Consider the following 21,119-nt stretch of genomic DNA (forward strand, 5'->3'; position numbering starts at 1 on the left):
CAAAATCCATAGAAATATACATCACAAAGAGTGAATTATGTAAATTTAAAACATGTAAAGTGTTATTATTGATTTCTAGTTTAATTCCATTGTGGTCTGAAAGCAGGCATTGTATGATTTCTATTTTTTTAAATTTGTTAAGGTGTTTTATGTCTCAGGATGTGGTCTATCTTGGTGAATGCTCCATGCAAGCTTGAGAAGAAAGTGTAATCTGCTATCATTGGATGAAGTGCTCTATAGATGTCAATTATATCTAGTTGATTGATGATGCTGTTGAGTTCAACTGTGTCCTTACTGATTTTCTGCCTGCTAGATCTGTCCATTTCTGAGAGAGGGGTGTTGAAGTCGCCAACTATGATAGTGGATTTGTCTATTTCTGCTTATAGTTCTGTCAGTTTTTGCCTCACATAGTTTGACACTCTGTTGTTAGGCACATGCACGTTCAGAATTGTTATGTTTTCTTTGAGAATTGACCCCTTTGTCATTATATAATGCTTTTATTTATCTCTGATAACTTTCCTTACTTTAAAGTCTGCTCTGTCTGAGATTACTATAGCTACTGTCGCTTTGTTTTGATTATTGTTAGCATGGTATAGTTCTCTCTGCCCATTTACTTTTAATCTATGTGTGTCTTTGTATTGAAAGTGGGTTTCTGGTAGACAACATATAGTTAGATCATGTTTTTTGATCCCTTCTGACGTTCTCTGTTTTTTAATTGGTACATTTAGATCATTGACATTTAAAGTGTTTTTTGATATAGCTGACATATACTTACTATATTCATTACTGTTTTCTATTTGTTTCTCTTGTGTGTTGTTTTTTCTTGTTTGTGAGGAGGACTAGCCCTGAGCTAACATCCCATGCCAATCCTCCTCTTTTTTCTTGAGGAAGACTGGCCCTGGGCTAACACCTGTGCCCATCCTCTTCTGCTTTATACGGGACGCCGCCACAGCATGGCTTAGCAGGCGGTGTGCTGGTGCGTGCCCGGGACCCGAACCTGCGACCCCCAAGCTGCCGCAGCAGAGCACGCACAGTTAACCGCTGCGCCACTGGGCCGGCCCCTGTTTCTTTTGTTTTTTGTTCCTGTTTTTGTCTTCCACTCTTTTTCTGCCTTTTATGGTTTTAATTGAGCATTTTGTATGATTCCATTTTCTCTCCTTTCTTAGCATATCAGTTACGGTTTTTTAAAACTTTTTTAGTGGTTACCCTAGAGTGCAATATATATTTACAACTAATCCAAGTCCATTTTCAAATAACACTATACTACTTCCTGGGTAGCATAAGTAGTTTATAATAACAAAATAATCCTAATTCCTTACTCCCATCCCTTGTATCATTGCTGTTATTCATTTCACTTATAGGTAAGCACACATAAGCATACATATGAGTAAGCGTACATAATCAAATACATTGTTATTTTAAACAAACTGTTATCTGTTAGATAGATTAAGAATAAGAAAAATAAGAGTTTTTGGTTTACTTTCACTTATTCCTTCTTCAACTCTCATCCTTTCTTTATGTAGATCTGAATTTCTGACCTATATTATTTTCCTTCTCTCTAAAGAACCTCTTTTAACATTTCTTGCAGAGCAGGTCTATTGGCAACATAGTCCCTCAATTTTTGTTTGCCTGAGAAAGTCTTTATTTCTCCTTCACTTTTGAAGAATAATTTCACAGAGTATAGAATTCTAGGTTGGTGGGTTTTTTTCTCTGAACACTTTAAATATTTTACTCAACTTTCTACTTGCTTGCATGGTTTCTGAGAAGTTAGATGTAATTCTCATCTTTGTTCCTCTATAGGTAAGATGTTTTTATACTCTGGCTACTTTCAGGAGTTTTTCTTTATTTTTGGTTAGAATTTGAAGATATACCTAAGTGTAATTTTTGGGGGCTTTTATCTTGCTCAGTATTCTTTGAGCTTCCTGGATCTGTGGTTTGGTGTCTGACATTAATTTGGGAAAATTCTTCGTCATTATTTTTTCAAATATTTCTTCTGTTCCTTTCTCTCTTTTTTCTTCTTCTAGTAATCCCATTACACACATGTTACATCTTTTCTAGTTGTCCCACAGTCCTTGGATATTCTGGTTTTTTTTTTTTTCAGTCTTTGTTCTTTTTGCTCTACAGTTTTCAAGGATTCTATTGATATATCCTCTAGCTCAGAGATTCTTTCCTCAGCCATGTCTGGCCTACTAATAAGCTCCTCAAAGCCATTCTTCGTTTCTGTTACAGTGACTTTTATTGCTAGCATTTCTTTCTGAATCTTTCTTAGGGTTTCCATCTCTCTGCTTACATTACCCATCTGTTCTTGCATGCTGTTTACTTTATCCATTAGAGCTCTTAGCATATTAATCACAGTTGTTTTAAATTCCCAGTCTGATGATTCCAACATCCTTGCCATGTTTGATTTTGATACTTACTCTGTCTCTTCAAATTATGTTTTTTGTGTTTTGGTATATGCCTGGTAAATTTTCTTGATAACTGTATATGATGCACTGGGTAAAAGGAACTGCTGTAAATAGGCCTTTAGTGATGTGGCAGTGAGGTGTTGGGGAAGGGAAGCATTCTATAGTCCTAAGATTAGGTCTCAGTTTTTCAGTGAGCCTATGCCTCTGCACTGTGAACTTCATGACTGTTTCTCAGGTTTTTTTTGCCCCCTTAGGTGAGACAGGATGGCTAGAGTGGGCTGGAGTTGGGTATTTCCCCTCCCCTAGGTCAGTTAGGCTCTGATAATACTCCAGTAGGTTAAGCTCTTGTTAGGCAGTATTCCCTGAGGGTGGGCCTTGTTAAGAAGAACAGAGTGCTCTGGAGTATTTCAGAATGTTTCCTTTTCCCCTCCTCCTGCCAGGAGCACAAGGGGATTTTTCTCAGATATTTACTGTGGGAACCTAGTCAAGCTCCTGGAGGTAAATCTCACAATGTTCTGGGGGCCCCTCTATGACTGGATCACCCCAGAGTTCTTAACTTTCAGAGTTGTCCACACTGAGCCTTCAGCAATCTGTCCATTACAGTTCAGGTTTTCCTACCCTGACACTGGTTCTGGAAGTGGTTTCTGCGCACGAGTCTCTGCTCTGGTAAGCTGCGGCTCTCTGTATTTGCCTGTCCATCTCTCTACTCTTGGGGGCAGCAGTTTACCCAGTGTCCTCCCCTGTCTTATGGATCCAAGAATAGTTGTTTGTTGATTTTTCAGTCTGTTCAGCTTTTTACTTGTTATCAGGATGGAGCGGTAACTTCCAAGCTCCTTACGAGCAGAACTGGAAACTGAAAGTGAAAACATATAAATTTTTTAAAAATCAAGCAAGATAAGGGTCAGGAAAAAACTTGTGGATTTTTAAAGTTGTGTGTGTCATCAGTGACTGAGCAGTTTTGATGAAGTGGAGCTCATTGAATCCAAATTGCTTTATGTTTAAGAGGAAGTGAGATGAGTAAACGGAAACATGTAGTGTAGACAACTCTTTCAAGATGTTTGGCTATAAAGTGGAAAGGGAAATAGCTGGATGAGAATGTGAGTCCATAAAAGTTTTAAATTTTTTATGTGAGACCGATTAGGACTAAAACTAACAAAAATGTACAAGACTTCTACTGAGAAAATTATAAAATTTAATAGAAGATATAAAATGGCCAAATAAGTAGATATATCATGTTCACTGATGGGATAACTTAATGTTATGAAAAATTTCTGTGTTCCCTGAATTAATTTATAAATCCAAACAATCTCAATAAAAATGCTAATAGAATTTTTGTGTGTGTAGATTTTGCCAAATGGATTCCAAAATTCATTAGGACAAGCAAATATATAAGAATGCCAAAATATGGGGCCGGCCCAGTGGCATAGTGGTTAAGTTCTTGCACACTGCTTCAACGACCTGGGGTTCGAGGATTCGGATCCTGGGCGTGGACCTACACACTGCTCATCGAGCCATGCCGTGGCAGCATCCCATACACAAAATAGAGGAACTTTGGCACAGATGTTAGCTCAGGGACAATCTTCCTCAAGAAAAAAGAGGAAGATTGGCAATAGATGTTAGCTCAGGGCCAATCTTCCAAAAAAAAAAAAAAGAATGCCAAAACAATCTTTGAATATATTAGGAATTGCCTTATCAATTTTCAAGACACATTATAAGGCTGTATTAATAGAAACAGTTTGGTACTGGTGCAGGAATAGATATTCGAAATTGAGATATGAGTGGGGTCCCTTTGAGGAAGAATGCTATAACCCTGCCAACATAGTATACTGTAAATCTTCCTCTTTGCCCTTCTGAAAGTGACCTGGGACCCTTTACCAAGGTATCTGTGCATGGGAAGAGGGAAACAGCCAGATTTTTTTGGAATGACTAAGATAGAATTGGAGTTGATGCTAATTCCTGAGGATCCCAAATGCTTTTTGGTCAAATAGTCAGAGTGGAGATTGATAGATTTTAGATGATAAATAGTTCTTTGGTCTGATTCCTTCTCACAGTGGGCTCAGTGGGTCCACACATACAACCCAATAGGAATTCTCTTTGTATCTAAATTTTACCTGAATTTATAGTTCTCAAGAACACATTTGCAAACTAGCAGACTCTTCACACTGGCTCCCTGCCTGTAGAACAATGGCTTATATAATAGGAAAGACCAACTGGAAACCACTGGAATTTCCCTGTTCAACCAAAATAATAAATCAAAAGCAATATTGCATCCCTGAGGAAGTCTGTGGAGAGTAATGCCACCATGCAAGTCTTGAGAGATGCAAGTGTGTTGACTTGGCCTGTATGCATGGTAGTGGGGTTTTGGAGAGTGGTAGCAGATTTTCCTACACTTAATCAGGTGGTGATCCTAAATGCTGCTGCTTTTACAGATGTAGTCTCCTTACTGGAGCAAAACAGCACAGTCTCTAAAAACTGGTGTGTAACTATTGTTCTGGCAAATGCTTTATTCTCTCTATATCAACCAAGAAGTAATTTGCTTCCACATGATCGGGTCAACAAAACATTCACTGTTGCTTTCAGCTCTAGCCCTCTCTGTCATAATCGAGGCTAAATAATCCATGAAATCATGCTAATAGATTTGTTGGGCAGGAAGTAGCAAATACCCTGGAAGCTTTAGTAAGATATATAAGTGGGAGATAAACCCCATGAAGACTTGGTGGGTTTGTAGGGCTCTAGGGTTCTGGGGCATACTGAGATCCCTCCTTCAATGTGAAAGTTAAGTGGATGTATCTTCCACCTATTAACATTAAAAAAGATCCAATGCTTTGTGGGCCTCTTTGGGTTCTGGAGCCAATATGTGTCTCATTTGAGTGATTTACTTTGCATATTTACTGAGTTTCAAATGGGGCTCAGAGCAAAAGAAGTCTCTGAAGCTGGTCCAGGGTACAGTATAAGCTATTCTACCATTTAGGCCATATGAATCAGCAGGTCTTTGGCATTCAGGGCTGTTTTCAGGATCTTCTGGCAGCCCTCCACAAGAGAATGACAATGCATGCACCTAGGATTTTAAAGCAAAACCATGCAGATATCCATTTTCCTTTTGAGAAATGGCACCTTTCTTGCTACTTGGTGCTGGTTGGGACTAAATACCTAATTATGGGACAGTCTGAGATGACTGTTATGAACTGGGTATTATCTGATCCACAAAGCTCTCGAGTTGGGCGTGAACAGCAGCACTTCATCATAAAGTGACATGAAACAAGCGGGAAAAGGACTTCCAAGGGCATGGGCCAGGATCCCAGGAGGATTCCAGTCTAGGCGAAGGGTGAACAGGGAGCCCTAGAGGCGGCCTGATGGGGATGTCCTGTCAGCCCTTAGTCCATCTGCACATGGTCTTCCTCTGTCCTTGTCCGTTCCACATGCAAACTTTTATCTTTTTACATTTTTTTCTCATTTAGTGTTGATGCGAATCCAGACACTGATTAGAAAACGGCAAGTTCCAATATCTGATCCAAGAAACCTCAACAAGAGAAGCAAAAAACATTCCTTCTTCCTGGAAAGCTGTAGAAAGACAGCCGCTGTCCTGGGGAAGGACATGGTCCTGGTAAGTGCTATTTGAAAGACACCCACATTTCAGTGGTTATTGCTCTGCCTGGGAAAGTCCCTCCAACCTCTACATCCAGGGAGATCTGAGGGGCTGTCTCTGCTCCTGGCCCAGGTGAACCACACTGAAATCCACCTGTCCTCTGAGGAAGGGGGACTTGAGGGTTTCATTCAGTAGCCAGGGAGGAGGGTGGCCCTTCTCCATTCTCCCACATACAATAAGCTGTGACCATACACAAGTTCTTCATTCAAGGAGGAAAGTGAGATTCTGTGTCTCATTTACATGAGCATAAGAAGTGAAAGAACCACACCACAACACCCAGGCTGTGAAAGAAACAGGATATAATGTAAGAGTCAAATCTACTATTTACTATTAAAGAAATAATATCACTCCTCCCCAATGGGTTAACAGTGGCTGGCGTGGTGATGTCAGGGAGAGGGAGGAGGTGGTGCCCTCCCTCTCGGGATTTAGGGGAAACCAGGGCAAGTCTTAGGATGTCCTCGTTCACTCAGGGTGGGAAGAGCTGGCCCGGTGCACCCCGAGGGCGCCAGTGTCCCTGCTGGTCAGGAGGAGCTGCACTTGTGGTCTCCAGAGTGTGATGGCTCATCGCCAAGGGCATGGTGGCTGAAGAGAAGAAACAGACTATTTTGGGGTCCCTCCCTGAGATTCATGGCACAACTCCCTGTTCCCCTGCACTCTGATCCAAACCCTGTAACGAGTGCTCAGTCCATCAACAGCACCTCGTTTGTCCCTGATGCAGGAGGCATCATTTAGCATCACCCATTTCAGAGGATGCAACTGAATCCCAGAGAGGAGAGGGGAGCAGCCTGTCCCAGGCCTGCTCAGCAGTGGAGCTGGGATCGAGGCCCATGCTTAGCCCGAAGCTGTACTGAGCCCCTGGATTCAGTCGCTCCTGGTCCCAACACTCACTTGGCCCTGAACTGGAGGATGTCCGGTTCCTCTTCCTCATGAAGAGCCGCATTTTGCTCGCCTTCTGGTGTGCGGGCTCCAGCTGGCAGGAGACCCAGTAGCTACAGGACAGAGTGGACCTGTGAGCTACCAGGAGCCACACCTCAGGTGCCCCTCCCAGAGCCTGCCAGCAGCTGAGTCCTGGTGCCCCATGGGTCACCACGCTACGAGTTCTGTGGCTGATCAGCGAGCCAGGCCACAGGCTCTGGAGCTGGCCATCAGAGAGAGTCTGGCCTGCCCTCACCCAACTCCTGTCCCCCTCACCTCTCATGGACACTGATGGGCTCCATGGCCTGGAACCAGGCCCCAAATCGCTCGTCGGGCTCCAGGTCATATGCGTTTGCAGCCTGCTGGAGCAGCTGGATCCTCCGGATGAGTTTGAGTTTCTGGGAGGAAGGACAGGATGCAGACAGGGCTTGGGTGGGGGACGCTGCCAGGGACTTGTGCGGAGTGAGGATCTGGTCTGGGGTCTGTGCTCACTCGGGAACCCTCCTTCCTTCCCACTCCATTCAGGACTTGCCTGTCCTCACAGTTGGCTTGAATGAGTTCCTCATCCAGGAAGGTGTCCTTGATGCCAGCCCCTCCCGCACCCGCCAACGTGATGGGATCCCCAGCTTTGTGGATCTGACTCTCCCAATAAATGTAAGACCCAAGGGATGAGGCCAGAGAAAGTCTTGCCAGGCGAGCTCTCTGATTTCCACATCCCCACCCTCCCCATAGCTGCTCACCTCACACCATTTCTGGAAGTTGACCCGATTTCCCTGGAAGGGAGACAGCAAATGTCCATCAGAAACAGCCCCCTAAGCCCAGAACCAACCCCCATCACACCCCTTCTCAGGCTGCAGGAATGTCAGGGCCCAGCAGAGGGCAGACCTTCCACAAAGAGAACTTGACACTGGGCCAGGCTCTGGGCTCCAGAGCAGGAGGGACAGGGGAGCTGAGGCCAGAGACCTTATGTAGCACACCCTCTCTGATGACAGACAGGGAGACTGAGGCCTCAGGGAGGAAGGGACAGCTGGAACACAGAAGTGCTTCCTCACTTGCAGGGGCTGATGGCACTCCCCCAGGGGCAGGGCCCGAGGGGGAGGCTGAATCCATCTCAGACACAGCCTCCTGCAGCTCTGCAGGCAGGCAGCTATGAGCTTCACCAGCCCAGGTAGACTGGTGGGGGGCTTATGCAGAGCGTCTTTTCACGCATTGCTAAGATGTGCCTGACTCCCCAGCTCCCAGGGGTGGCCATGGGGCTCTCATGAGAGGAGGTTTGCCAGGTACTGAGAGCTCAGGTCCCAGTGCAGGGCTCTCGCCACCCAAACCTCAGGATCCTGCTCCCTGTCCCCACCTCCAGGCTCACTCACTTCCAGATCATCCGCCATCCCAATGTCCAGCAGCTTCAGGTGATAGAGGAACATGCCCAGGAAGGGGACGACACCCTGTGAAATCAGGGTGGGAGTGGTGAGATGAGTCCCACCTCTCAGGTGCCCCCATGGACCCTCCCCCAAATCCCTTCACCCCAGCCTCCTGCCCACCACAGACTCCCACAGAGAACAGCCTAGGACCCTCAGCGGCCTCCCCCATTTACCCCTTCCAGGACCACCCAACTTCCCCAGTCACCTCCCAGGGGTGGCTTTTGGCAAATCCCAGGGTATGTGGTCCCTGCCCCTCCCCACCTTAACCCATCCTGGGCCCAGCCCTTCCAAGCCTCCTCCTGGTCACTTCCAGGGCAGGCCTTTCAGGCTCTTGGGCTCCTGGAGCTGGGCTGGAGGAGGACGGACCCCTCTCTTAGGGAGGCCTCCAGCCGTGAGGTGAGTGACCCCTCCTCTGACACCTGGACCCTCCCCCTCAGGCCACCTCACCTGCTGCTGCTGCCTCTCCTGAGCTCCCTGGGGGTCCATCTCATGGGTGGCCCTCACAGATGACACCTCCTGCAGGGTCAAGGACAGGCTCAGGGAGGCCATGTTCCCTTCCCCATGTCTCCCAGGCCCCTGATCTTGGACCCTGGACATCTGGTGTCTATGGCTGCTCCCATTCCAGGGTGCCCTGATTCTAGATCGCTCCCAGCTCCAACACTCCCTCCTCTGTGCCCTCAGACCTGCCCAGGCCCCTAAGCCTCTCTCCTCATCAGGAAAGTGTGAGGAGGACTCCCCATGCCTCCCAGGGTCCCCTGAGGACTCAGTGTCATCTGACTGTCACCAGTGCTGTCCCCTCCCCCCTCGAGGAGGAGGAGCACAAAGCTCCTGTACATTCCTCTCCTCCTTGTACCTCATCACCCCTGTGAGGCCTGCACCACAGATCATCTCCCTCCATTTCCCAGATGAGGAGAACGAGGCCCACAGAGGGGCAGTGACTTGCTCGGGGGCCCACAGAGGAGACCGCTCCCCCTCCCAGCCAGAGGCCCTGGCCCCCGGCCTTCACTCCTCCTCCAGACACACCTCGGACCAATGTCCTGTCCTCTGGACTCTCGGGGTGTGTTGAGGCCCTCAGTCAACATGAGCCATGGATGGAGAGGCACAAGGTGTCTCGGGGTCCCATGCAAGTGGCTTCTGTGTTTTCCAGCCCTCTGGGATTCTCTGACACCAGGCTGGACCTGAGGCCATGCCAAAGGCCTCAGCTCCCTAGAATCCCCTCAGGATGGTCCCTGCACAGAACTCCTCCTTCATTCACTCAGGAAGGGGACCCCCATGTGCCACATCTGAGTGACAGTGTAGGGTGTGACCATGGCACTGTGTAATGGTGACATTTGCATCCTTTTTCACTTGGAAACTTCTAATGTTCCTTCTCCTTTCTCAGCTCTCATGTTTGAAGTCTGTGGTCTGAGCCTTTGCACAATCCTTAGGCCCCTCCTGCCAGGGCCTCGATGGAGGCCATTAAGAATCTGTCAGGAAGGTCCATTAAGAATCTGTAGTTTCCCCGATTATTCTCTTTGCCACCTGGGGCGTATCTTTGTCGACAAGGCATTGCGGGAGACTCACTGGTTTGTCAGCAGTGACCACTATCGGGCTAGAGTGCACAGTCCCACAGAGCACACAGTACTGTCCCAGATCCACCATTTGGCCCAAGGCTATGCAGCCCCTGTGTCCACAAGGCCTGTGTGACCTCACAGTGCCCATCCCTGGGACAGGCAGAGTGCCCTCCCCTGCGAGCTGCAGTGAAGACAGAAGGAGCAGCAGGGGCCTGGCTTCCTGAGGACAGACTGGGCTGCTTTAGGAAGAAAGGAACCCCCACCCACTCCATCCACCCGCCAGCCTGGAGGATGATGAGGGCCAGCTGATGGGTCCGCATGGAAGCCAGACACCTGCTCATTCTGCCAGCTCTTCACCTCTTGGAACAGTCCAGGCGACACCACTGTATCCCGTGACCAAGGCCTCCTGCCCCAAACAGTCCCCACCTGCCCCTGCAGCTCACACCCCCGCTTCCTGTCCAGCTGGACAAGACAGACCGTTATTTCTCGGGGAACCTTAAGTGAAAAACTTACCAAAGCACATCCTGCCTGGTCCCTCCCCACCTCACCTCCCGTCCTTCCAGATCTCCAGCCTCCACTCACCTCCTTGAGAAGCTTCCTGCTCTCCCGCTGGCATGTTTGGATGATCTTTTTAAGAATTTGCCAGTTCTTCCTGAGGAGGGAAAAAAGGAAAGAAACACTGTGGAGTGGTTTGAGGGTAAATCCCTTTTGTTTGAAAACCCAGAAGATCCAGACAGCCTGGATGAGCATTTTCACTGTGTCGTCTGAGCCCTGAGGTGTCTGGGACTGGGGAGGGGGCTCTCCTATTGTCACCTGGGGCCTCCATTCTCTTATTTTCTCAGCAGATGTGTTTTAAACAGTCTTAATTTCACGTGGACAGAGAGTTCTGTTGCTGCAAACACTTGAAAATCTTCAATTTGGTTCAAGCCATGATCTGTCACTTAGGGAATCTGATTCCTGAAGCAGAACCACTGGCCTAAGTTTTCAGAAAGACTTCCAGCCTGCCAACCAGGTCAGACCCTATGCCCAGGGTTTGCTGTCTCCCAGGAGGTCCCAACTGACTGAAGGGCAATGCCAGCCCTGTGGGGGGTGTCTGGTCCACCCAGGTGGTGCTCGCATGGAGAGAGGCCTACCCACCTGGACACCTGTCTCCACGTCTCTTTCAAACGTTGAATGGAGGGGCCCTGCAGAGCCCAGAAGATCGCGTGGAGAGAGGAAAGGTTCCTCAGGCCATGGCATTCCTGGGGAAGGGAAGAGAATGAGCTGTGAGGGGGAGCTGGAGCCCTGCTTCCTCTGGCTTCTGTCGCCTCATTGACGTCTCCTGTCCTGGATGAGACAGCAGCTCAGGGAACCCAGGAAGGGCACAGGTGGAAGCTGATGAGGAATACTTCCAGGGAGGAGGATTTTAGTTCAAGCCAAGAAAGGAGCCCAGGAAGGGGTGAGCTTCCCACCACTGGGACCAGGAGTCAGGTCATCGAGGCCTAGCAGGAGGGGCCTAAGGATTGTGCAAAGGCTCAGACCACAGACTTCAAATATGAGAGCTGAGAAAGGAGAAGGGGCAGTTCCCCCAACTCCAGAGAGGGGCTCCCAGGGCCTCCCACATCTTACCTTGGCCACCTGGATCCAGAGCTCCACCACCCTGGCCCTGTCCTGGGCCGTCATGCTCGGGTCCCCAATGCAGGTGGTGACGATACATTCGACCACTCTGTTAAAGTGGGTCATGGTGACATGGATGGTGGATTCCAGGTGCTCAATGCCCCTGTTGTCACCCTGGGACCAGATGGAGTCCAGGATGTCGTGGGGCCTCACTGTCTTGAAGAGCTCCTGGGGAGGACAGGGAGTGTCACCCAGCCCTGCCACAGCCCAGCTCAGCATCTGCAGCCCCCATTCCCAGGCCAGGTCAGTGGTGAGAGCTGGAGCTCAGGAAGCTGAGAATGTGGCCTGAGGCTTGTGGGAGTCCCTGGGTGTTGCCTGTGTCCCCTGAGGACACCCAGCACAGGATGACCCAGGAACCGATACTGTGGCGCAGGGAAGTGGCATTTGCTCGCCGCCCAGTCTCACTTCCTCCAAGCACCAGAACTCGGCTCCTGCTTGACCATCTCTAGGGGCATCTTCCACCCATTCTGACCATCCTGGGGTCTGACTCCTCTTTCAGATGCACATTCCCCCAAGGCAGCAACAACCAGGGGCTTTGTTTGTCTGCCTTGTAGTCATGTACACATGAGGTGCCTAATTAGTGCTGAGGCTGTTGAGGCCTCCTGGGCAAATGAGTGAACTACCCAAGGACGAGACAGCACTTCAGTGTACTCCCTTCCCCAACCAAAGCGCAGACTCTGCCCAACTTCCTCTCTGCTCCCCCTCATCCACCTGCACAGCCACTCTGCACGGCAGCTGCTCTCAGTGTCCACCCCTACTGTCCACATGAGGACAGCAAAGGCTTGGGAGTTAAGAAGGCTGCTCAGGTCACATGAGGGTAAGTGGGGAAGCAAGAGGTTGGACCGAGATCATGGGATTCTGGATCAGGAAATGGCAGGTCTGGGGCAGCTGATGGCACAGGGAAGGCCGGCCCCACCTGCCCTGAGAGCCCCGCTGCTCACCACATCCATCAGTGTCAACTGCTCTGCCACCAGCCGGGGAGGGAACTCCAAGAAGTCAGGCTTCTCCTCCCTCAGCACGTTCTTGGTGGTCACGTCCCAGGGGCAGGTGGGCTCTGGGGCTGGATCTGGCTCTGCTGTTATCTCTCCAGGTGGAGGGAGGATTCTCCCTGGAGCCAATGGTCCAGCTGGCTCCAGCTCAGGAGCTGGCACTGGGGCTGGAGCTGAGGTTGGTGGTGGCTCTGGCCCTGGAGGGACTGATGGAGGTGACACTGGCTCCAGCTCTAACACAGGTGGTGGAACTAGAGCTGGAGCTGGATCTAGCCGTGGAGCTGGCCCTTGCTCTGGTGCTGGAGCTGGAGGGAGCTCTGGAGATGGTACTGCAGCAGGAGAAAGAAACAGTGTCACTCAAGTAGCTGACTTCCCCTGTGCCTGTCAAAGCCAGGAAAGACCCCACTGCCTTGAAGTGAACCAAGCCTCTGAACACTCTGCAAATTGTCATCCCAGACTGCAGTCGCCTCACCTTCCAGCTCTGCCTCAGTGGGCCGTGGATGCTCCAGCTGGACCTGGAGAAGGTAGGCGTGGCCCTGCAGCCCTGAGCCAGGCAAGCTGAGATGCAGAGAGGCCAGCTTCATGCTGAAGCAGGGATAGTGCAGGAGCTCCCAGAAATCCTGCCCTGGGTCCAGGCAGGTTCCCACCAGAGAAGAGATGGCACTGGGGGAGGCAATTGGGCAACAGAGTCAGAGGCCTGGCCTTTCCCTCCACACTTCTCACCCAAGGCACCCTGGCTTGGGTCTGGGCCCTATGCCTGCCCCTCTCCATCCAGGTGAGAGCCACATGGCAGCCCTGACCCCTGTGAGGCTGTCCTGGCAGTGGCAGGCCTGCTCATCCAGCAGGTTGACACAGAGTCTGTTGTGACTCTCTTCCCACTGACACTCTTCTCCTGAAGGTCTGGGACACAGCCCAGCCCAGCCCTCCATGCACTTGTGCAACTGGATTGAGCACTGAGACAGATTTCTGACCAGGTTGCTCACACACCTCCTGTTCTGGGCCTGGAGGCGGTGGTCAGAAGAGGTAGATGTGGAGAAGGGGAGGCAGATTCAAATGGGTCTGTGGTGGGAATGGGTTTCTAGGGGAGAACTCAGCCCAGCCACCCCTCTGGTTCCCAGGGGTCCTGGCACCCATCCATAGCTCTTTGACTCCTGTCCTCCTGGAGTGGAAGCCACCGGACCTCTGCCTTCCCATGGGAATCAAAAGATGCGTGAGATGCGGCTTCTGACAGGCTCCCCTCAGCCACAGCCTCCATCTCTCCCCCCACAGCTTGTTCTTTAGAGACAGGAGGCCGTCCTTCTGGACCCAAAGACCACTCACTTTTTTAGGTGGTCCTGCGCTCTGCCCTCCTGGCTGGAATAAGGGGAGATGCCTCCAGATGTAAAGGAGGCTATGAGGGCATCCCTTGGGATGGACGGTGGATGACAAGACCTGCGAATGATGTCTAATGTCAATGTCTGACTCTCAGACGGAAATTGAGGCCACGCATTGTGTCTCCTTCATTCACTGAGTTTACTGTCTCCAAATGTCCTGCATGCAGTAGGTGCTTAATCTACATGGTTGAATGAATGTAGTCCACCCAGAACCATCCCAGACACCTGAGTGGGCCTAGGGCCTCTCTGCTGCCCCAGAGATCCTTGACTGGCTACCCCAAGGAAAAGGACCAGGACCAGCTGGATGGAATCTCCAACTCCTTGACAGGGTGGTTTCCATGTGCTTTTCCAAACTCAGAAAGGCCGCATCTCAGAGATGGGTGAGGCAGACTACTTTTCACGGGGAAGAGAGAAATAAACACCATGAACAACCACAGCACGTCCACAGCCCTCTCTGCAGAGCCAGGCACCAGGTAAGCACCCGCCATGGCTGATCCCATTAGTTCCTACAAGATCCCCATGAAATTTATCCTCTCCAACCCCACTTTTCAGAGGAGCAAACTGAGGCTCAGAGAGATTTGGTGACACTCGCAGGACACACAGCTGGCAGGGGACAGAGTCACCACTGTGCTGAGGAGGGAGTGGCTACTCACCTAGTAAACAGCTGGTCCAGGACCTGGTGGGATGTGTCTAAGGCCGAGTAATTGACCATGAAGGTGGTGAAGCTAGAGATGTTCCTCCTCAGGAAAGCCGGTGCGATGGACTTTGTCAGCTTCTCCATCATGCCTGTCTGGAGGGCCCGCATCCTGCAGGCTTCATTGAAATTCACGGTGGACTCATCCTCACACTGAGGGAGAGGAGGAGGTACATACACTCAATGACATCATGGTGAACCAGCGGGAGGATTGAGGTGACTTTCTACCCTCCTGTGTAGCTGGTGGGAAGGAGTGGAGGTCCAGATTCCTTTGGGAGTGGGACTGTGGAGCACTCTAATGAGAAAACCCTGGGGGGTTCCAGGGGAGACTCAGATTTGAGTCTGCATTCTAGTAGTGCCTTGGTCATCTCAGAGTCCTGGGTATGAAGACCCTTCTGCACCCACACTTACCTCAGACCAGCCCGCTTCATTGATGGACTGCTGCACTTGTGTCCTCTCCAGGGAGATGGCGAACTGGAAACCATCTACCAGCTCCTCAACCATCACTTGGGTGCAGCTCTGCAGTGACAGTGCCCAGAAGTCAGGCCAGGAGGCATCAGGGGCCTGCCTGGACTTCACCACAGAGGGAAACCCCACCACAGTTCAGGCACAGAGGGGCATCTGCATAGTCTCCATCAGGGAAGGAATGTGATGACACCTCGACGGCCTGGGATTCACATGTGGGTAGAAGAGCTTGGTCCCCAGCACTCACCATCCTCTCCTGCAGCCAAGATCTTCAGTATGAACATGACACACCACCAGATCTCCACCATTTAGCTACCTGCTCCTGCTCAGGGTGGTTCCTCCTCATACTACCTTCTCTAACTCCACCTCCCCCCCCGCCACAGACACACACACAATGAGGGTCAAGGGGAGTGGGGCTATCCATTTGGGATCACAGTTGTGGCCTGACCTAGAGTGGCCTGCCCTGGGCTACGCTGTTACCTGATGGTTCCTCCTGCCAAAAGGCCACAGACATTCGAGGTGAGGGCTGAGCCAATGTCTAAAGCGACTTAACATGCTCTCATTCTTGGCTTTCCGGGGGCCAGAGCCTCGGAAAGTCACCGGACAACACGAGAACATCCTGCTGTGTCGAGTGTCTCCACTCAAATGAACTGGACAGGAGGCTGTTATTACAATGTGGGTGCCTGGTAACCAGAGTTCTAAGTTCTGTTGTGGGCTGTCACCAAGGAAGTGAGGTCACTTCTTCAAGGTTCTATTACGTGGCCCCTTCCTTCAATCAGACCCACCCAATGCCCCCGCTAGGCTGTTGGCTGCTCTCCCTCCTTGCCCATGTCATCTCCATCACTGTACACAAATATCCATCACCACCCTCCCCACAGCTCCTTGGGATTGGAACCAGTGGCCAGCTTTGAGGAGACAGAGCTGAAGTCACACCTCTTTTATCCTACCAGTTCTGTGTCCTGGAAAAGCCACTGTGTCTCTCAAGATCTCCCCAGTCTCCCAACGTGCACAATGGGGATGGTGTTAAAAACAGCTTTCTAGGATCATCGTCAGGTGTATATGAGATAATACCTACAACACCTGTGGATTGGTGTCACATGTGTCTAATGCTGAACCTCCCATCTATGTCAGTTCCATCTGTGCAGCCTCCACAAACCCCCACTCCATACTTCTTGTCACACATCATTGGCCTGAATTTGGTCTGGTCACTCTTATCTGCAAGAAGGGTTAGGAATTTTATCTTTTAGTTTGTTGAATTGCCACCCAAAATAAAACTGATTCTCTGTTCTCAATATTAAGGGAGAAGGTGAACAGTGGAAACTACCCATGCTCTCTCCCTACACTTACCTTCAAGTTGAAGGGGAGGAGATGAGCTTTTCAGATGAATCAAGCATGTATTTACCTACCACAGGCTCTCTTTTCTTGTTGTTTATTCATCCACAGAGAACAAGAAGTCTTGCTTCCAAACCAGAATGTATGAGACGTCCACTGCCCTCTGTTCCCAGCAGAATGACCAGAACCAATTTGTTGGCTTTTATTTGCCTGGCCCTTGTAAGTAGATCTGAGAACATTCTTTCTATGTCCTTCATAGAGTGGGTCTGGGAGAGTCTGAGGTTGTAGAGAATTGTAGGCAAATAGCAGGCTCCTGAAAAACTGAGTCAAATTGGAATCTCTATAATTCAAAGAAGGAGAGTGATATCAGCATCATGGTGGAAGAAGACACCTCCTGTTTTTCTACTCCTGCACTAACAATGCTTTGGCATCCATCCATAGACAAAAGTGCCTTTGTGGCAGAAGTGGGGTCCAGCACCATATGCCAAGGGACACAGAGGGAGTCTCACCCAGCCATGCATCTGGTAATAGGCAGACAGACCTCGGTCCCAGCTGTGGACCCTGCAGTGGCCCGTGAACCAGCTCAAGCTCCTTTCAGCTGCTGCATGGAAACCCCTGAAAACACTGTCTTAGATCATGACACACAGAGGAGAGGGCCTTTGTGGAAGTCCAGGTTTCAAGAAGAGAAGTTCCAGCCCTCTGTTGGAGCACAAAAATATGAGTCTGGATGGGTTGAAGAGTTTGGAGGCATTGGCAGATAGGTACTCTTAGTGGGCTTTAAAGGATGTGGATCCTGTAACTGCACTGAGCACTCCATCAAGAAGTCTCCCATGACTTGTAGGGTATGCCTCACCCATGGATCTCCCCAGCTGGCCTTTAGGCACCCCCAGTGCTCTGCGTGCCTCACATACACACACCTCCACCCTAGGGCTTCTTCCTTGTGTATGCTCCCAACTGTAGTGGTTGGGATTGGCTTAGATTGCCAAATCTAAGCCAATTTGGCAAAAGTGAGCCCAAAAAACAGAACACAGGCAAGACAACCTATCGAAAATTCAGACGACTTAGTACCAGATGAAGAAAGACGGGAGGGTGGAGAAGGGTGGAAGCAATGGAGTGGACCACAGAGGGAACCTGCCGTCATGCATCCCCTTCCCCTTTTGTGGGGACTCCAAAGGTCAAAGGAGAGCTCCAGGACAATCCCTCTCATCTCGCTTTCTTTCCTCAGGGTTCACACCCCCAACTTCCGTCCCCATTACACCCACTTCTTTTTCATAATAACAAAGAAAATAATAATTTTGGCAACAGCCAACATTTTTTAATGCTAGACATTGTACCAAGTGCCTTACACGTGCTTATTCATTTAGTCTTCGCCAAAGGAGTACATTGTGATGTAGGTAACGTTGCATAAGAGGAAGCTCAGGCACGAAATGACTAGCCCTCCTGCCCTAAGTGGCACAGCTCCCGCAAGGCAGAAACAAAAGCTTCAACTAGTGCCAGCTCGAGACTGTATAGACAGTATACACTGAAGGCAGTACAGACAGAAGGGTCTTAGGGGTGAATACTGGAGGACAGGGTCCGAGGAACTTACACAAATCTGATTGCATAGCAATTTCAATAAAATTGAGATTATTTCAACTGCCCTTGTGAAAGGATAGAGCAGAGAGGGGAGGCTGAGGGGCATGTGGGGATGTGTAGAGCATCCCTAAACCCTCCCTGACACCATTGGGTCGACACAAATGTCTGACTCTTATTCTCACTTTCTCGAGCACTCTACTACCCTGCCTCACATTGTGGTCACAAACAAGGGAGGGGTCTTTACACTGAGGAAGCACGTGGAGGCCCACTCGAGGAGATTTCTATAAGACTGTCCTGTAAATGATGAGTCAAAGGGTCTGGCTCATTTTGAGAATTTTAGTACCTAGTTTAGTTGGCACAACTGGATGGGAAACAGATGCTGGGATAACGCATTTGGTTAAATTTAATTTCAGTATTGGATTTAGTATGACTTTCTTCTGCAAATGCTCCAAATGATTACATCATATCTAAATATACCTAACTCCTAGATATGTAGGTTACCAAAAATACATGATGTTGTTTACCCCCAAACATTAATAATTGACAGACACCAAGATAAGGCAGCAATTTGGAATATTTCTTAAAATTTCCATTTATTATAAATTGAACTTTATACTTATAAATGTGGAAACTGACATTTGTAAACTATCACAGTACAATTGACTCTATTTAGATGGAGTTTGAACAGTTTTTTAAAAAACTGCTCTGATCAGCCAAGTGATTTCTGATGGATCTCTGGTGTTTGTGTTAGATTTTGCAACAATCACCATCTTAAATCATCTCTGATATATATTTGTTGGTTTATGGCAGTGAATTAAAATACATGTTTTAAGGAAGGTGTATCTTTTTCTTTTTCATCTTTTTAAAGAGTTTTTGTGATGTATGTTGAGAAAATAGTACTTGCTAAATTGTCACTGAATGAGGGATTAGTCATGTGTTAATGCTGCAAAATGAGAGCGAGGGACCACACTCCATGCATGGCGTGGCCAAGCAGAGCGTGTCCCTGAGGCTCCGCTGTGCGACAGACGACGTGAACGTGCAGAGTCATAACTTGAAACCATGGTGGGGACTTGCGCCTGGTCCATGCCTCTGTCTCTTTCTCTCTCCCATCTTCCTCTTTTTCTGTCAGCTCTTCTTGATATTAAAAAAAATCAGATCTTTATCCTCAAGTGGTTCTACCATGTCCTGGAGGCAAATATGGGATAGTTCTTTTTTTTTTTTTTTTGGAGTTAATTTCTTTTTTCTTTTTGAGGAAGATTGGCCTTGCACTATTATCTGTTGACAATCTTCCTCTTTTTCTTTTTTCTCCCTAAAGCTCCAGTACATAGTTGTGTATCATAGTTGTAGAGTTGTAGCTCTTCTATATGAGACGCTGCCTCTGCATGGCTTGAGGAGTGGTGAACTGGTCCACGCCCAGGATCCGAACCGCAAACCCCAGGCCGCCGAAGCAGAACATGCGAACTTAACCGCTACATGACCGAGGGGGCCCCAGGATAGGTCTTACCTTGGGCAGTATTTAAACCTCTTATCTTTTCTATCAGAGAAGCATTAGTCTAGACAATACCTGGAGAGCCTCAACAGCTATTAAAAGCAGAGAATTAGCTTCCGTGATTCTTTATTTTCCTTCCGATAGTCTATAGGATCGTCCACAGAACCACTAAAATATTACTTGATGAGATGTAGTATTCCTTTTCACGGACCATGGAGACAAACCTTCTGAAAGAGAAACACGGTCTCAGTGTTTGGTTCATATTATTTGTCGTACAACACGCTTGCACCATAGTATTGAGATGTGTATCTCCATCCCACATCGTATGTGTTGACTTTTCTCTTAATCCAAGGTGGGGTTGGCTTATGGCTCCTTGCATTTGACATCTATTGCTGAGATGTGCTTTGCTCATTGTGCAGGAAAATGCGTCTCCCTGGTTTTCACCCTCTGATCCCTTCCTGGACTGAACATCCAGCTCTTGTGTTAGTTTGACACTTTGCAGAGCCTTTAGCAATTATAGTTTATAGGACCAGTATATTCCGCAGAACATGGCAAGTATCTCATAATAACAAAGCGAGTCCTGAGCTGGGCCACACCACAGCTGTGGGAACACATTCTCCCTGGCTGACTACCAGCAACTCAACCTGCCACCTGCTTTTCAAAGGTTCCATTCCAGGTGATGTGCATCTGGAGGGGTCGGTATCTTGTGAGTTCATTGATTCAGTGGTTCGGCGAGCCTGTGCCGCTAAACGCTGTCTGGCAGTGGTTTCCAGGGAGAATGGCACAGCAGTACTAGAGAGCGTGTTGGAGAGCAGAACTAGAGCCTTCCACACCTGATGCAAGGCTGAGGAGACCTGAGCACATGGGGGTTTCAGAGACAAAAGCACAAGGACTTAAAAGTGGTGTGCTTCTATTTAAGTCTCTGCGGAGATGATTTCGCTTCTAAATGCTCAGAAATACACATTTGGATCTACAGGGAAAATATTCAGGATGAGACATAATCTTCAAGAGCTCCCATTCAGCTGGGTAAATTTTCTCAGATGAAAAATTATTTAATTCCTACCAGAGACCTAACTTAAGAAATTTATTTCACACAGCGCATGAGTGAGCCATCACTCTCAATCTGTACCCTTCCTTCCAGACAAACCAAGCATCTTTTGTAAAGAGTGTTTCTGTGAAAATGTGCCCATGCAACACCTCGCTGGTAGGCAAGAACCTCTGGAAGGCACGAAGGTGGTTTCTGCTCCATCTGTGCAGCACCTGGCTGCCTTGAGGGGTAATTATTGACCAGCAGATGGGAAGGCGATGGTTTTGAAGTGCAAAGACCACTGTAAGTAGAAACTAAGAGATCCTAGAAATAGATTTTAGTATTTCCTGACTCCAATTGTTCTGGGAACAGTGCCAAATATTTGGTCCCTTCTCACAAATTTTAAAAAAGGAAAAAGATTCCAGAAGGAAAGCTTCCCACCAGGATAGTCCAGATCAGTGCTCAGCTTCTGTCCCTGGCGCCTGAAATGGCTCCTGACACATAGTCGGGCCAGGGTACCAGAGACTGGGGAAGGGATAACTGGGTGGATACATGGTGAATGAGGAAGACTTAGTGAAAGTA

The 21,119-nt window shown here is 48.8% G+C and overlaps 1 protein-coding gene and 1 long non-coding RNA gene across 9 annotated transcripts; one reads left to right on the plus strand and one right to left on the minus strand.

The window, feature by feature from the left end:
• The first annotated feature begins 4,468 nt into the window (after positions 1-4,468).
• Positions 4,469-18,857, plus strand: LOC147911337 (uncharacterized). Of its 6 annotated transcripts, XR_015551151.1 has the most exons (6): positions 4,469-6,009; positions 7,492-7,620; positions 12,973-13,106; positions 13,701-14,428; positions 14,701-14,865; positions 15,112-18,857. It is a non-coding gene; the product is annotated as an uncharacterized LOC147911337 (long non-coding RNA). The 6 variants fall into 6 exon arrangements; XR_015551152.1 differs by lacking the exon at positions 7,492-7,620 and having other exon boundaries at positions 5,433-6,009; XR_015551153.1 differs by lacking the exon at positions 7,492-7,620 and having other exon boundaries at positions 5,436-6,009; positions 13,039-13,106.
• On the minus strand, positions 6,357-14,761 carry LOC147911338 (ral guanine nucleotide dissociation stimulator-like). Of its 3 annotated transcripts, XM_087428139.1 has the most exons (13): positions 14,609-14,761; positions 13,903-14,013; positions 13,055-13,245; positions 12,535-12,911; positions 11,546-11,761; positions 11,075-11,178; positions 10,520-10,589; positions 8,832-8,900; positions 8,334-8,408; positions 7,707-7,739; positions 7,243-7,364; positions 6,940-7,040; positions 6,357-6,633 (listed from the first exon to the last, which is right to left on the minus strand). In XM_087428139.1, the coding sequence occupies exons 1-13, from the start codon at positions 14,758-14,760 to the stop codon at positions 6,518-6,520; spliced, it is 1,737 nt and encodes a 578-aa protein (XP_087284265.1). In that variant the 5' UTR covers position 14,761; the 3' UTR covers positions 6,357-6,517. The 3 variants fall into 3 exon arrangements, with proteins under 3 accessions (XP_087284265.1, XP_087284264.1, XP_087284266.1); XM_087428138.1 differs by having other exon boundaries at positions 6,574-7,040; XM_087428140.1 differs by lacking the exon at positions 13,903-14,013 and having other exon boundaries at positions 6,574-7,040.
• Positions 18,858-21,119: the final 2,262 nt, after the last annotated feature.

Source organism: Ceratotherium simum, unplaced genomic scaffold (genome assembly GCF_057802395.1).
Source record: "Ceratotherium simum simum isolate JZ-2026a unplaced genomic scaffold, ASM5780239v1 HiC_scaffold_43, whole genome shotgun sequence".
Taxonomy (NCBI): domain Eukaryota; kingdom Metazoa; phylum Chordata; class Mammalia; order Perissodactyla; family Rhinocerotidae; genus Ceratotherium; species Ceratotherium simum.

Coding starts and splice junctions, on each gene's coding strand:
- LOC147911338 (XM_087428138.1), bottom strand. CDS start 14,760: ATGCGGGCCCTCCAGACAGGCATGATGGAGAAGCTGACAAAGTCCATC. Junction 13,246..13,902: donor GCGCAGGACCACCTAAAAAA/GTGAGTGGTCTT, acceptor TGCCTCCCCCAG/TGCCATCTCTTCTCTGGTGG. Junction 7,365..7,706: donor ACTTCCAGAAATGGTGTGAG/GTGAGCAGCTAT, acceptor CCTTCCTCCCAG/AAACTCAAACTCATCCGGAG.